Below are 16207 nucleotides of genomic sequence, written 5' to 3'. Positions count from 1 at the left end.
GTGTAGTTATTTGGAAAAATTGTATTTTACAGGCAGAAATTTTGATTACTGGAGACTACAACTTTCTTTCCCATATGATATACTACATACTTGCATACATGTATGTCTACATAATGAGTGCGTTCGAGTCTGAAGTTCCCGTTCTTTTTGTGTCCCAATCTTTGAGTTGCGAATGACGAGAACATGTAAGCACCGACGTGTTCTTGTTCCAACAGAAGGTGTGTGCGTTCTTGCACCACAAACACATTCTCGTTATGCTTACTCTGCGTTTGGGATAAGCAGGAATTCTTGCTCGTGTGACGAACGGCTGTCTCGAACGAACTCAGTGCAAAATATTCATGAATTATAGCTCCCCAAAATATGATTAAATGTTTAAATTATTTCAAAGTGTGAAGCAAAACCGTTTAACTTACAAATGTGTGACACTTCATCGAAGATATTCGTGTCCTCCATGGTGACGTGAGTCAGTATGTTCATCTGTAAGCGGCGAATGAGTAAGGAATCAGATTCTTGGTCATTACTAATGACACATTTTTCTCCAAACTCTCTGTCATATTTCATTGATCTCAGATATCTCTCTGCTGAAATAAAACTTGATAAAAAATACACCATCCCCAGTCTTTTTCTGCTCATTGATTTTCTGGAAATACAGTGCATAATCTCGTTCTTGACGTCCTCAGTGATGTGTACTCCGTCCTGAGACCAAAGGAATCCACGTGACCTCAGTCTGTCCAGAGTCCGCAGTGCCTTCACACTTGTTACAGGACTCTTACGGTACATCCACTCTCGTATCACATTAAGAATGTCCAAACAGCCTTTATCAGTAAAGTCGGGTGTACTTGAGTCAGAGCACAGAAAACAGAATAACACGGACAACTCGCCACCAGACAGGGAAGTAAACTGGTCTGAAAAGTATACTATAAATGTTAAATCTATATACAGTGTTTAGACTTATATATGGTACACAGTATTCAGTATTGTATTGAAAGAAAAGGTGAATAAACGAACAGTAATCAGCCTCATAACTCCTATAATGTAACACTTATACGATACCAATTTTGATGCACCAGATGCGCATTTCGACAAATAATGTCTCTTCAGTGATGCTCAACCAAAATGTTTGAAATCCGAAATAACTATGAAGTTTTAGAGCTAAATATAGCCAAAAGCAGCGTGCCAAAAAAGTGGAGCCAAATTCGTCCAAGGATAAGAGCTATGCATGAGGGAGATAGTCCTTAATTTTGAAATGAATTTCTAAATTTTATAACAGCAATTAAATATACATCCGTATTTTCAAGCTAGTAACGAAGTACTTAGCTACTGGGCTGTAGAGATCCTCGGGGACTAACAGTCCACCAGCAGAGGCCTCGACCCAGGGGTCATAATGTAAAACTATAAGGAATACAAAATTAAGCGTTGGGCAAAGACAGGCCGCTGGATATACCAGTAGATAAATCAGGTGCCTAGGAGGAGTAACATCCCCTGTTGACCGGTCACATCAGTCATGGGTCTTATATATTGATAAAGTAAACGGAGTAATCCGTAGTCAAAAGCACTGCGTAATGAACGGACTAACAATCGGTATGAAACATTTAACCCAACAATAGGTTATATTGGCAAACTAGATCATTATAACGACCACAGAATTTGCGAAATGCTGACTTTGAACGAGACTGTTGAAAGCCTTATAACATCAACTTGCCTGTCTCGATTTATTACGAGCTGTAAGATTGATCACAGTTATTTATCTTCACCTTTTCATTAGAAAGTCCTGTATAGAAAACGTCGTTTGTGATTGCGGCAGCAGCAGCGGCTTTATTTTGGTCTTTTGAGCCGTCTGTATAAATATCAATCGTTGAATGTTTTGACTGTTTTATTTCGGATAGTTTTTCCTTGAACAACGAAATTTGTTACAGATTTGTTACATTTAGAAAGCTATACTTTTTGTAATTCCCATGGCGGTATTTCAGAGTGTGTTAAGGGTTTTACAATATCTAAACTTAAGTTAGATTCACGTATATGTCTTTCAAGTTGTAGACCAAATTGATTTGATACATAACTTGTATTTGTCATATAAATCTTCAAACTGCGGATGGAAAAAGCAGTCAAAATTATCAATATTAGCCTTTAATCTAAATATGTATGGTAAGATTAATTTTATTCCACATAGATCAAGAGGTGGTTCGTTTGCCTCAACTGTTGTGTGGTATTGTACATGATTGACACCTGTGACCTAGATTGTTCTAGAGTTCGATGTTTATCACTCAGTAGAAAGATGACGTAACACTTTCATAACTGCATCTTCGTGAATATTGCCGAGGCTTCATTTTTATTATAACTACATATGAATTTTATAATATTAAGCCCTGGTAGACAAGCACTTTAACAGTTACTGGGAACTAGGATTATTTAGGAATTTCATTGGAATATTAACAGCCGACTTGTGACTTTTTTGTATTTTCTAGATTCAGCTCGCCATTGGACATCGATTACTGTTCACCTATCATAAGTTAGCACGTTGTTATTGTTTTAATTCTCTTTCAATAAGTGTAAATAAATTGTGTTAATTTCTTAATTGTCGTTTTAGTAAATTCTGCTGCGCTATTAAGGGATATCCTGACCCATAACACAACATACATACTATATACGGGAGACGTCTTTGATGCATCAAGAGCTTTAAAACAGCAATCGTAGTCTTCATTTAACCGGATTAGAGAACGATACAGATGTAGTATTTTTATCTGCTCCCCATTTCGTGTTTGCAACTACATGTACATGTATTATATCAAGAGCTTTTATACATTTCTCTTTGAACCTTGCTATATAAGGAATAAAAGAAAGCAGTTTGTTATCAAAACTTAACACCTTTTACAACTTTAATTTCGGTACTACCTAATTTCAAATACACCGATCCACTGTCGCAGCATAAACCCCGCCCACCATGGTTACGTCATAGCAACAACGGAGACTCGGACAAAAAAAGTAAACAATGGCGGCGACTGCAATCGCTTTCGAGATAATCCCAGTTAAACTTTTGTTAGATTACTTTAAAAGGGTCATCATTTCATCCCGTATGAAGGAGAAGGGTTGATTTTGATAATTAATTTTTATTTATGTGCTATGAAATTATTTCATTCCACTCACAAAAGCGTAGAAATCACATCGAAATGACAGGCCCCGCGTTAAGATGACGATCTTTTCATATATTTATTCCATAATTTACATTCATTTGTCAGTTGACTGATTAAAATTTGTTAACATTTCGTAATGATTATACTGATCACCCACTTACAGACTGAAGACGTGCTCAGATTTGGATGCTAAAATGAGTGCTTCCGCATTCTTTTTTGAATCATTAGATCTACATACATTTATAGTAATATGGCCCCATAATAGATTGCAGTTGTCTGCATTTAACTATTCTGTAAAATACGAACAGCAACAATTATACTAGCCTACACAATGGTATTATGAATAATTTTGTTCAATACTCTCTGGAACATGTTCTCATATATATATATATATATATATAAAGCACAAACAAACAATTATAACACCCAACCTTACGTTTACCCCTAGGATCTAAACGATACCTGTGATAATCAATTAATTAATGTATAAAGCACTAAATAATCACAACTAGGTACTGAAAATTTTCGCCCCAGCCCGGAGTCGAACCAACGACGTACGACACCCACCGCCTAGCAAGATTGTCAAACCAGTGCGTAAGTCCACTCGGCCACAACAACTTGTGGCCTAGTGGACTTAGGTGGCAGGGTGGACTTAGGTGGCAGGGGACAGTTTCTTTGGTTTTGAAACATGTGGATAGGGGGTATACACCAAAGTCAGATTATGACAGACTAATGAAAAATCATATTTCCCTTTTATGTCAATACTTGTATTTCATATTAGTGTAGTTAATAAATTATGACCCTAAATTACATGTCATCTATAAATACTGGTGCTGGTGCACAAAACATGCTCTGAGCAGGTTCCCCTTTTTTGCTTTGATTTTCCCTCATTTGGGCTAATCCGCACCACCCCTACACCATCACAGTACCAAACATGGGGATTTAGACACTGTGCACAATCAAGAACCCTATCTGCCCTTCTCAAAAATCTACCTCTCATATGGGGCCATCCACCTTCCCTCACAGCTACAGACCTTTTGCTAGACCCTGCATGTTTTCACCGGAATTTCTTCAGCAACTGACCACGTGTCTTAGTTTCGTATTTGCACCCTTGTATATGCTAGGAATCATGGTGACACCTACATGTTGTATATCAACATTTTTACTAAGCACTCAGCTACATTTGACATGCATCCTAAAATTATTGTATACATTTTTACACATGTAATATCACTTCAAATACGGGGTAATTCCATTTTTTGAAAAAGTTGACCGGGCCTATAGTGCGAAACTGTCCCCTGCTACCTGAGATTCAGCTTGGCTGAATCACCGAATCACCGAATCTCGGAGCAGTCCTTCATAATGCATCATTGGAAATTTACTTTCAGCTTCGGTTGGTTCTAGCAATTGATGTGCACTTAGGTGACACTGCTGTTCGCTTCAAACAAGTGATTTTCTGATATCAGAAATTCATACAGATTTCTTGATATCACAAAATATATTTTCTGATATCAGAAAATAAAAGAAAATGGCGAAAAATCTTTACATAAATAATGCATACTCCCTTGACCCGTAGAAAATCGCTGAACTACAGTCTACTGCGCTCAAAAGTGCATTGAAACAAATCGGGAGCAGAGTAAACACGGATATAAGTAAATAATATTAATTTGTCCAAAAAAAAATTCGCCGAATTTTTTTCTCCCTCCATTATGGGTTTTGAAGTTTTTAGTTGAAGTCAAACCTAGGATTATTTCAGCCAGCCTATTAAGATGCAAACCAACCAGAGTATACAGTTTATTCAAAAATCATTTCTGATATCAAGAAATATAATTCCTAATATCAAAAACTGATTTTCTGATATCAAAAATCAAATTCTTGATATTCGAAAAACAAGTTATTTATTGATATCAAGAATTTGAATTTTTGATATGAAAAATCTGATTTTTTGATATAAAAAATATGAAGTTCTTTTTTGAAAAAGAATTATTGATATCAATAATTCCAATTCCTGAAATAAAAAATAGATTTCTTGATATCAGAAATGATTTTTGATATCAAGAATTCGATTTTTTGATATAAAAAATCAACCTTATTTTCTGATATCAAAAATTTGATTTTTTGATATCAGAAAATAATTTTTTGGCATATTTTAGTATGCAAACAACCAGTCATACAGTTCAAACTTTCAGTTGTAAATGAAATCAAATATTGATTAAAGAACAAACAAACAAATATTTTGGTGTGTGTTTTCAAGAAAATTTGTCATAAAAAGTTTGAAAATCAAACTACACGCCATAGAATTTCCGGGTTTTTTTTAAATACACATTTCCTGGTGGTTGGCGAAAAATGCACTTCAAGAGGATATTGCACACTTTAAGATTCCCTACACTGATATACAAATATTTCATAAAACTATATCTAAATTCTCTGTGATAAATCTATTGGGATTTCTGCAACACAAGTAAACTTTATTCTATTCATTACAAAGTAAATAAACCGTGTAACATCGTAATGAAACGCCAAGATGAAGTGACTATTTTAAGAATACGCATGGGACATTCAAATTTGGCTCATTCTAACCTACTAAACAGAGAACTTCAGCCTGAATGTATATCTAATGACTGTCTATTAACTATACATCATATTTGTTTTGATAATGTGCAATCAATGCAAAAACATTTTACAAATATTGACACTCATTATATTATACATTTATTGCATGATAGTGAGGGAGATATGAAGATTTATTCACCCAAGAAAAATCATATTCCCCGAGGGCAACGCCAGAAGGGAATATGATTTCTCTTGGGTGAATAAATCTTCATATCTCCCGAGCATTCATGCAATAAATTGTTTATTATACCGAAACAAAGCAAGACTACAAAAGTGCGTTTGAAATTGGAGTCCGCTCATCTATACATTGTATGTAGCTGAGATTGCCCTAACGGTAATACCGCGCCGTCAACGTATAAAAGATTTAAAAAAACCCAAAAAAAACCCAACTACATGTAAATATAGTGATATGATAACCAGTTTTCGTATTTCCATTCTCCATGAATGTTGATTTACTTGCATGTTTTTGTATAAACCAAAACCAGGCGATTTAACTGTGTATCAGAGACTTGCATATTTTGTGCCTTACGAACTCTGAAAGTACAATGACTCGAACTTATTGTGAAGTCACAATACACTTCGTCTACCTTTACGTTAAATTTATGAAAAATGCACGAGGCTGCCCAAGTGATAAATATGATGGGGAAATATAATGTTTGAGAGGGAGATATGAAGTTTTGTCCTCCCTTGCACGTGACCGTCTAGACCAATCAGATTACGCGTTGCATGGCATTCTCATACTGAGGTATAATAATATACAGTATTTACAAGAATGCGATTTTTACAAAATTTACAAGAATGCGATTTTTACAGAAAAGGTTGAATACTTTGATAATACAAATGTTCATATACACGAAATGATCTGTATTTTAACTAGCTGTGTATGTATTTCTAATATTTATGACAGTCGGATGGGACGTTAAAGGGCACCCCGTACCAAGGTTCGAGTCTCCTTGGCACGCAAAAGATCGTTTCTCTGATTTTCGAAAAAGAGAAGGCTCACTGGGGGCCGTTAGGGAATTATATTTTCCCGCGTTCCGTTAGTAATAGCGGGGAAATGTTGTATTGACGGTACAGTATATTGTACAGGTAGAGTGGAATGATCCATTATTAGCCAATAGAATGTGAGTTAGAAAAACAGGTTTTCGAGCTGCAATTCGGGTATTCACTTCTAGCCGCCGTTCGTCACGAGATAGACGAAACTTAATGTACAATTAAATCTTATGTTTTCATCCATGCCATGCAAAGGTTAAAAATTTACAAATAAGTTGTGAGGTCCGTTCACAACCCCCTGCATCAAGCGGCACTTGGCAACTTACACAGGTTTTCTAGAGGTTTTTTTTTTTTTTTTTTTTTTTTGCGATTTTCGTCGTTTTATTTCTAGTTTTTTCCTGGCCCACCCTGATGCTATATAGAGAGGATTATGAGGTATATTTAAAAGTGATTGTTCATATTCTGTATATGGAGTTGGAAGGTTACCTTATTTTTTGTATATGGGAAAAAATACTTGTTTTTCTGCGAATTCTGTATTGTGTATATAGAAATACAATAAATTACGGGCGTCCAGCAATCACAGCTGGCTGTCAGGCAATGCATATAAGTGTTATGTTGTTTGTGTTAAAATGAAGTATAGTTAATACACTCAAAACACTCACAACCAAACGTATTTCAATTATTCAACCACCATAAAAAGGCTGAAATATTGCCAAAATGACGTAAACCCCAATCAACCAATCTTAAGCAGCGAGTGTCAGTTGAAAGACAGAAAGCACGTGCACCTCGTGTGTAACAATCAGCAGATGCAATGAATAAAATAGCATTTAAGTTTTCCTTTACTAAATAATTAGTTTAAATGATTTTATTGCATTTTAGATTCATAATGTTGAAATAACTTTCCATTATACCCGATTAATATTCAGTTAGAGTTTTAAAGCACTCATTGTGTAGAATTAATCACACTCACATTCTATATGCACTTCTCTGTTGATTCACGTAATCTTCATTATTTATACACAAAGTCGAACCCATTAAGTTTTAGTAAAAATTGCTCAATTTAACAAAGGGAATAAAAATATGAATTTCTTGATATTCCGTTCATCATGTTGAATCATAAGATGATAAAGCCATATAGCTGTATGCATCAATTACTATAAAGTCACATCATAAGGAAATACCTGATATATCTGTTTTCCATTCATAATATTCTCCCATGGCTGAAAGAAAACAGATCTATTATTATTAAACTTTCATATAAGATACTCGAATCTGATTGGTTGAGAAGTATTTGAAATTACATGTTGGTATCCTCTGAGAACAGAAAGCACGCGCTCCAGGGTGATAGTATCTAGCAACGGGTAACAAAATGTGACAACGGACGACAATAAACTTGCTATTTTCCTCATAGCCAGTAAATAGGTGTATATTATGACAGGAAAGATTTCAAGTACCATTGCTACATGTACATGTAAACGCCATTCTGAATTCTAAAAACAATAGTCTAACTTTAGTTTACTTTTGCTGCAAATCACTTAATTTATTTCTTTTCTCAAATCGTCAAGGTTGATTCATTGTCAACATATATAATCAAAGCTTACCTCTCAATCGACGAGCTTCTGCAAAACGACAAGAAAAATAGAAATTAAACTTATGTGTTTCTATATTTCTACCTTTTTTAATCTATTGATATTTTTATGGTGTAGGCCCAGTTGCTTTAATAGTTTCATAATCCTAAAATATTCCATTGTTTCATTTGAAAAATTTAAAATTTGAATTTTTCTCTGTTTTTGGTCCTCTTGGCTTTAATAATTTTATTTAACAAAAGCAAAAAATAAAAAATATGAAATTCTTCTTTGTAAAACTAAAGATTTTCTAAGCGATTTAAATTTTTGTCTCTTGCATTCTCTATGGTTTTGGTCTTTTGGCTTTAAATTTTTCATTTCAAAAAAGAAATTATGGCTTTACAGAAATGATGTCTCCATGTGGTTAGAGCTGGAAACATTTGGAAACGATGTATTTTTAAATAAACATCAAATTTATATTTTCCTTATGATTAACGTCCTTATTCATACGTGTGTGTGTGTGTGTGTGTGTGTGTGTGTGTGTGTGCAGAAAAATCTACACCAGTAACATGATAAATATATCACGAAGTTGTATAGTTTCTTTACTTATCTTTTTTTCTTTTCTTTGAGCAGTCACTTACAATTCACACTTTATAGTTCAGCCATCTCATGTTTAAGGAAACAGATTTTAATGATTGGTCCATTCACAACTAAAGGAATCAGCATAATGACCTTCATAAGATGGCATGAAATTTTCATTGCTGGACATAGCAGGATTATATCCATGTGCATGTATATATGTATATACAAAGCATATTTAATGCACAAGGTGTCTATCTAACTCATAATCTATAGAATTCAATGCTCCCCATAATTCAGATCTATATATATATATATATATATATATATATATATATATATATGTATATATATATATATATATATATATATATAAAGACTTTATCGACCGATACCAAAGTGACCAGATATGATGAGTTCACGCTCTGATTCTTATTCTTTTTTGAGTTAATAACAGAGCCTGCAACATGCAATCCGCTGGAAAAGTGTTTAGCTAGTTTTGTAGTATAGCTTTAGTGCTTATTATGTTCCCCAAACAAAGTTTGGGAACATATTGTTTTTACTCTGTTTCTTCTTCTTATTATTATGTTCCCCAAACAAAGTTTGGGAACATATTGTTTTTACTCTGTTTCTTATTAAGGTCTTCCGTCTCAACGGAAGACCTTATAGTGATTCTTATGTTTCTTTTCCTATATTATTATTAAGGTCTTCCGTCTCAACGGAAGACCTTATAGTGATTCTTATGTTTCTTTTCCTATATTATTATTAAGGTCTTCCGTCTCAACGGAAGACCTTATAGTGATTCTTATGTTTCTTTTCCTCTATTATTATTATTATTATGTTCCCCAAACAAAGTTTGGGAACATATTGTTTTTACTCTGTTTCTTATTATTATTAAGGTCTTCCGTTTCCAACGGAAGACCCTCTAGTGATTCTACTGTTTATTAAGGTCTTCCGTTTCCAACGGAAGACCTTATAGTGATTCTACTGTTTCTTATTAACGTCTTCCGTTCTTCACGGAAGACCTTATAGTGATTCTACTGTTTTTTGTTATTATTATTATTATTATGTCTCCGAACACAAAGTGTCGGAGACATATTGTTTTTGCTCCGTTTCTTATTATTATGTCTCCGAACACAAAGTGTCGGAGACATATTGTTTTTGCTCCGTTTCTTATTATTCTTATTTTCTTCTTCTTCTTTTTATTCCTCTTCTTTCCTGAGAAATTTGTCCGCTCGATTTTATGAAAGTGTTTCAACAGATCCACTTCAAACTTTGTGAGCTGATAGGGGGTCATGAGGAGGGGTGCAATCAACTTTCGAAATTTTCAAAATGGCCGCCGTTACAAAATGGCGGCCAAAAACGTCAAAAAATCAAGGTTGTCGGATTTCAACCAAATTTTATTTCCAGGGTTATTTGGTGACCCCGAGTTCATTCCCACCATCAAAAAAAAATTTTGAGCCGCCATTTTCAAAATGGCCGCCATATAACAAAATATTTGAAAATGTTAAAATCTCTACAACATTTGGTTTCTGGGGTAATTGGAGGGTCCAAAGGTGATTTCTAGCATCAGTATTTCCTTCCAATCTATTTTCAAATGTTTCAAAATGGCTGCCATTGAAGAAAATGGCGGCCAAAAATCAAGTCCGTCGGATTTCAACCAAACTTAGTTTCTAGGGTGTTTTGAGGATCGTGAGTGCACATCTGGCATCAAGAACCATTTCTGACATGGAGAGGTGTTCGGAGACATTTGTGTTGGCATCCCAACACAGTTATAGCTCGTTATTATTATTCTTTTCTTCTTATTTTTCCTCTTCTTTAGTGAGAAATTTGTCCGACCGATTTTGTGAAAGTGCTTCGACAGATCCACTTCAAACTTTGAGCTGATAGGGGGTCACTAGGAGGGGTGCATTCAACTTTTCAAATTTTCAAAATGGCCGCCGTTTCAAGATGGCGGCCAAAAAACGTCAAAAACTCAAGGTTGTCGGATTTCAACCAAATTCGATTTCTAGGGTAATATGGTCACCCCGAGTACATTTCCACCATCAAATTTTTTGAGCCGCCATTTTCAAAATGGCCGCCATATACCGAAATATTTCAAAGTGTTAAAATCTCTACAATATTTGGGTTCTGGGGTAAATGGAGGGTCCACAATTCATTTCTAGCATCAGTATTTCCTTCCAATCAATTTTCAAATGTTTCAAAATGGCCGCCATTGAAGAAAATGGCGGCCAAAAATCAAGTCCGTCGGATTTCAACCAAATTCAGTTTTTAGGGTTTTTTGAGAATCCTGAGTGCATATCTGACATCAAAAAGCATTTCTGACATGGGGAGGTGTTCGGAGACATTTGTGTTGGCATCCCAACACAGTTATAGCTCGTTATTATTATTTTTTTGACCAAATTTATCTCGAAAACTATACAGTGGTTTTCAATGAAACTTTCAGGAAAAATGCATTATATTATGAAAGTTGTTAATCACAAAAAAAATTTGGAAAATTCCATTTCGGTTCCAAGTTATGGACAATTTCCTGATTTTCAAATGAAACTTTGTCCGCGGGTGATCTACAGGAAGGGCTAAAGATATGAACTGGAGACTTATTAGAGATGATAGAACATGACTTATAGATTTGTGTGAGCACTATTTCGTACGTCGTCATCACTTTCGGTCGCTACCAGAAGGGAATTTAAAAAATGGATTTTTTCAACTTTTTTGTTTTTTAATGATTTTCTTTGATAAAGGTACAATAAATAGAGACTCTTTATAGAATGCTGAATATGATATTTGTTTTTAAATTGATCAAACCAAACTCTAGATATTCGTAGTTTTAATTTTGAAGCGAGTTCCTCGCTAGCCTAATGGTTAGCGTGGTAGATTTCGATGCGGGCGACCCGGGTTCAATCCCCGAGATTACTCGAATATTTTTTTCCCACTTTATAACAAATGAAGAATTTAAGGTGATCTACTGGACACGGAAAGAACGGAAGACCTTCTTGTTGCCATGGCAACAAGTTTCTAGTTATTATTATTATTTTTTTGACCAAATTTTGTGCAGGAGTTTTCTCGAAAACTATACAGTGGTTTTCAGTGAAACTTTCAGGAAAAATGCATTTTATTATGAACTTTGTTTATCACAAAGAAAATTGGTAAAATTCTGTTTCGGTTCCAAAGTATGGACAATTTCCTGATTTTCAAATGGAACTTTGTCCGCGAGTGATCTCAGGAACGACTAAAGATATGAACTGGAGACTTATTAGTGATGATAGAACATGACTTATAGATTTGCAGAATCACTATTTCGTACGTCGTCATCACTTCCGGTCGCTACCGGAAGCGAATTAAAAAAATAGATTTTTTCACCTTTTTTGTTTTTAAATGTTTTTCTTGGATAAAGGTAAGATAAATAGAGACTCTTTATAGAATGCTGAATATGATATTTGTTTTTAAATTGATCAAACCAAACTCTAGATATTCGTAGTTTTAATTTTGAAGCGAGGTCCTCGCTAGCCTAATGGTTAGCGTGGTGGATTTTCATGCGGGCGGGTTGCTCGGGTTCAATCCCCGAGATTACTCGAATATTTTTTTCCCACTTTATAACAAATGAAGAATTTAAGGTTATATACTGGACACGGAAATAACGGAAGACCTTCTTGTTGCCATGGCAACAAGTTTCTAGTTAAGGTCTTCCGTTCTTCACGGAAGACCTTATAGTGATTCTACTGTTTCTTATTAAGACCTTATAGTGATTCTACTGTTTCTTATTATTAAGGTCTTCCGTTTCCAACGGAAGACCTTATAGTGATTCTACTGTTTATTATTATTAAGGTCTTCCGTTTCCAACGGAAGACCTTCTAGTGATTCTACTGTTTATTAAGGTCTTCCGTTTCCAACGGAAGACCTTCTAGTGATTCTACTGTTTATTATTAAGGTCTTCCGTTTCCAACGGAAGACCATCTAGTGATTCTACTGTTTATTATTATGTCTCCGAACACAAAGTGTCGGAGACATATTGTTTTTGCTCCGTTTCTTATTATTATTAAGATCCACTTCAAACTTTGTGAGCTGATAGGGGGTCACTAGGAGGGGTGCATTCAACTTTTCAAATTTTCAAAATTGCCGCCGTTTCAAGATGGCGGCCAAAAAACGTTAAAAACTCAAGGTTGTCGGATTTCAACCAAATTCGATTTCTAGGGTTATATGGTCACCCCGAGTACATTTCCACCATCAATTTTTTTTTTCGAGCCGCCATTTCCAAAATGGCCGCCATATACCGAAATATTTCAAAGTGTTAAAATCTCTACAATATTTGGGTTCTGGGGTAAATGGAGGGTCCACAATTCATTTCTAGCATCAGTATTTCCTTCCAATCAATTTTCAAATGTTTCAAAATGGCCGCCATTGAACAAAATGGCGGCTAAAAATCAAGTCCGTCGGATTTCAACCAAATTCAGTTTTTAGGGTTTTTTGAGAATCCTGAGTGCATATCTGACATCAAAAACCATTTCTGACATGGGGAGGTGTTCGGAGACTTTTGTGTTGGCATCCCAACACAGTTATAGCTCGTTATTAAGGTCTTCCGTTCCAGACGGAAGACCTTATAGTGATTCTACTGTTTATTAAGGTCTTCCGTTACCAACGGAAGACCTTATAGTGATTCTACTGTTTATTAAGGTCTTCCGTTACCAACGGAAGACCTTATAGTGATTCTACTGTTTATTAAGGTCTTCCGTCTCAACGGAAGACCTTATAGTGATTCTACTGTTTATTAAGGTCTTCCGTCTCAACGGAAGACCTTATAGTGATTCTTATGTTTCTTTTCCTCTATTATTATTAGGGTCTTCCGTCTTCAGCGGAAGACCCTTCTATTATTCTATTGTTGATTTTTCACTTTTCTTATTATTAGGGCTTTCCACCTTTCTGTGGAAAGTCCTATTGTTATTGTTCTGTTTATTATTATTAGGGCTTTCCACCTTTCAGTGGAAAGTCCTATTGTTATTGTTCTGTTTATTATTAGGGCTTTCCACCTTTCTGTGGAAAGTCCTATTATTGTTCTGTTTATTATTTTCCTGCCGTCAAAAAAAATTTTCGTCTTAAGACTTATCGAAAAACTTTATAGTCCATCATATAGTACTTCTTGAGAAAAGAATACAGTTCACCCTGCGTAATTGAACTTTGACCCCTTACGGAGTTATTGGACCTTTTGCAGAAATCATTGTTAGCGCTTCTACTTTGTAACCGTAAATGATAGGAGGATGAAACCTTTTCTAAAACATAGAGGGTAATTAGTAGAAGTGAAGAATTTAAAATGAAGGGATTCGGTGTCCCTTAAAGGGAGTTAATGCCTCTTTATGTTTTGCGATTTATTCGTAAAACATGTCGAGCTTGAGAAAGGTTTGTCGTAGAGACATGGGACCAACTGGAATAGGATCGGTGACCTTTGACCTTGAAAATTAGGTCAAGGTCAAAGGTCAAGGTCATCAGAAAAGAGGAAAAAATAGCACTTTTTATACTCTCTTTCCTGCTTAAGATAGCGTTGAAATATTATATGGGTAAGTATTGACTTCTTGATTGGTTTTGATAGTATGCATTACAACTTTGAACTCTGACCCTTCTGTGAATTTCGGAGACTCGCGTCGAAAACCTTGTTATCACTACTCCTACTTAACGGAAAGTCATAGAGACACGAAACCTTCGCTAATGAATTCACAGTAAAACCCTCTTGCAAAGAAAAAATAATCAAAGGGATACAAAAACCCTTAAGCATAGTTATTGCTCCTGAAAGTCTCCAATATCATTATCTAAGCCTATAACTTTTATATTAATATAGATAGAGACATGGGACCACTTGCATTAAGACCGATGACCTTTGACCTTCAAAATGAGGTCAAGGTCAAAGGTCAAGGTCATCATCAAAATTAATTTTTTTTCCATTTTCAAGGTCTTTCAAAGTATTTTTTAGCATTGATAAGCTAACCGAAAGTAACCGAAAATCCCTAAACAAATTATTGCCCCTGAATGTCTTGATTAACATTTTTTAAGCTTATAACTTTTACATTAATATAGATAGAGACATGGGATCACTTGCATTAAGAGCGATGACCTTTGACCTTCAAAATGAGGTCAACGTCTAAGGTCAAGGTCATCGTGAAAATAATTAATTAAATTTTCTTGGTCATTTTGAGATTCGTACATCATCCTAAATATTCTTAAATATCTTTTTTTAAATCATTGTAGGTGGAAAGCCCTCTAATTGTTCGCGAACAATTAGGATCACTAGTTAGGGTCTTCCGTCTTCAGCGGAAGACCCTTCTATTATTCTATTGTTGATTTTTCACTTTTCTTCTTATTAAGGTCTTCCGTCTCCTGCGGAAGACCTTACTATTATTGTTCGCGTTCTTCTTCTTCATTATTATTATTATTATTATTATTTTCCTTGGTAGTACACGCGTTTTTCTCAGCCATTTCTCGATCGATTTTCACGAAATTTTCAGAAAAGATGTCTTTTGGTGACGAGACTTTACTTGCAAAATTTCGTGCTTAAAGTCACTTCCGGTCAGGAGTTATCTCTCTTTTAGTGACTTTTTGAAGGGCCTTCTTGTCCACGCATCTCCTCCGTTAGTTTTGAAGCTAGAGTCTTGAAATTTCTACACAAGATAGAGTAAACATTTTAGAAGATTTGTGGGGGATTCGATTTTACCGGAGGCGATTTGCCTAAAGGCTCGCCTGGACCTGAAAAAATGGATGCCAAAATCTTTCGCCGATTTCGGCGATTTTTGACCTTTGATCTCCAATATCTTTTTTCTTGCAAATATATTGTTAAGACATGTAGAACAAAAGTTGTGCACATTTACAAGATCTTTTCGAAAATATCAAGATGTAGGGGCTAGCCCCTTAAATTAGGGATCTAGAAGGGCTCAAAGTCTAGATCAAATATCTCAAAAATCGTTAATATTTTGGTATAAGTCAAAGAACAAAAAATGTTCATCTCAACAATCCAAATCTATTCATATAAAAATTGAGGTCATATGTTACGTAATAAGGGATTTTAAGGGCCAAAACCATAAATGTTTTACCCCTTGTATCTCGAAAACGACAAATATTTTGAAAAGCAATGAAGAACAAAAGTTGTTCAGAATGATGATCTGAACAATATGCATATTTCGTTTTTACCCTATGTGGCCCCGTTAGGGAGCTACAGTTTGGCCCCTAAAATTACTTCTAGAAATAACTCGAGAACGGTAAAGAATTTCTAAATACTTGTTGAACAAAAAATGTTTGAAATGTCATGACCTTTCTTACGATATCAAGCAAAAGGGGCTGACCCTT

At 35.0% G+C, this 16207-nt stretch overlaps 1 protein-coding gene across 1 annotated transcript in view; it reads right to left on the bottom strand.

Annotated features, from left to right (window-relative positions):
• LOC125668285 (uncharacterized) overlaps positions 1-16207 on the bottom strand; it is a 174248-nt gene that overhangs the window by 80516 nt on the left and 77525 nt on the right. The window contains exons 6-8 of the mRNA XM_056162491.1: positions 8339-8356; positions 7919-7957; positions 414-905 (exon numbers count right to left, since the gene is read on the bottom strand). Coding sequence (XP_056018466.1) covers positions 414-905; positions 7919-7957; positions 8339-8356 — 549 coding nt within the window. The remainder of the gene's footprint in view (positions 1-413; positions 906-7918; positions 7958-8338; positions 8357-16207) is intronic.

Source organism: Ostrea edulis, chromosome 4, assembly GCF_947568905.1.
Source record: "Ostrea edulis chromosome 4, xbOstEdul1.1, whole genome shotgun sequence".
Classification (NCBI taxonomy): domain Eukaryota; kingdom Metazoa; phylum Mollusca; class Bivalvia; order Ostreida; family Ostreidae; genus Ostrea; species Ostrea edulis.
This window is presented reverse-complemented; position numbering and strand designations above follow the sequence as displayed.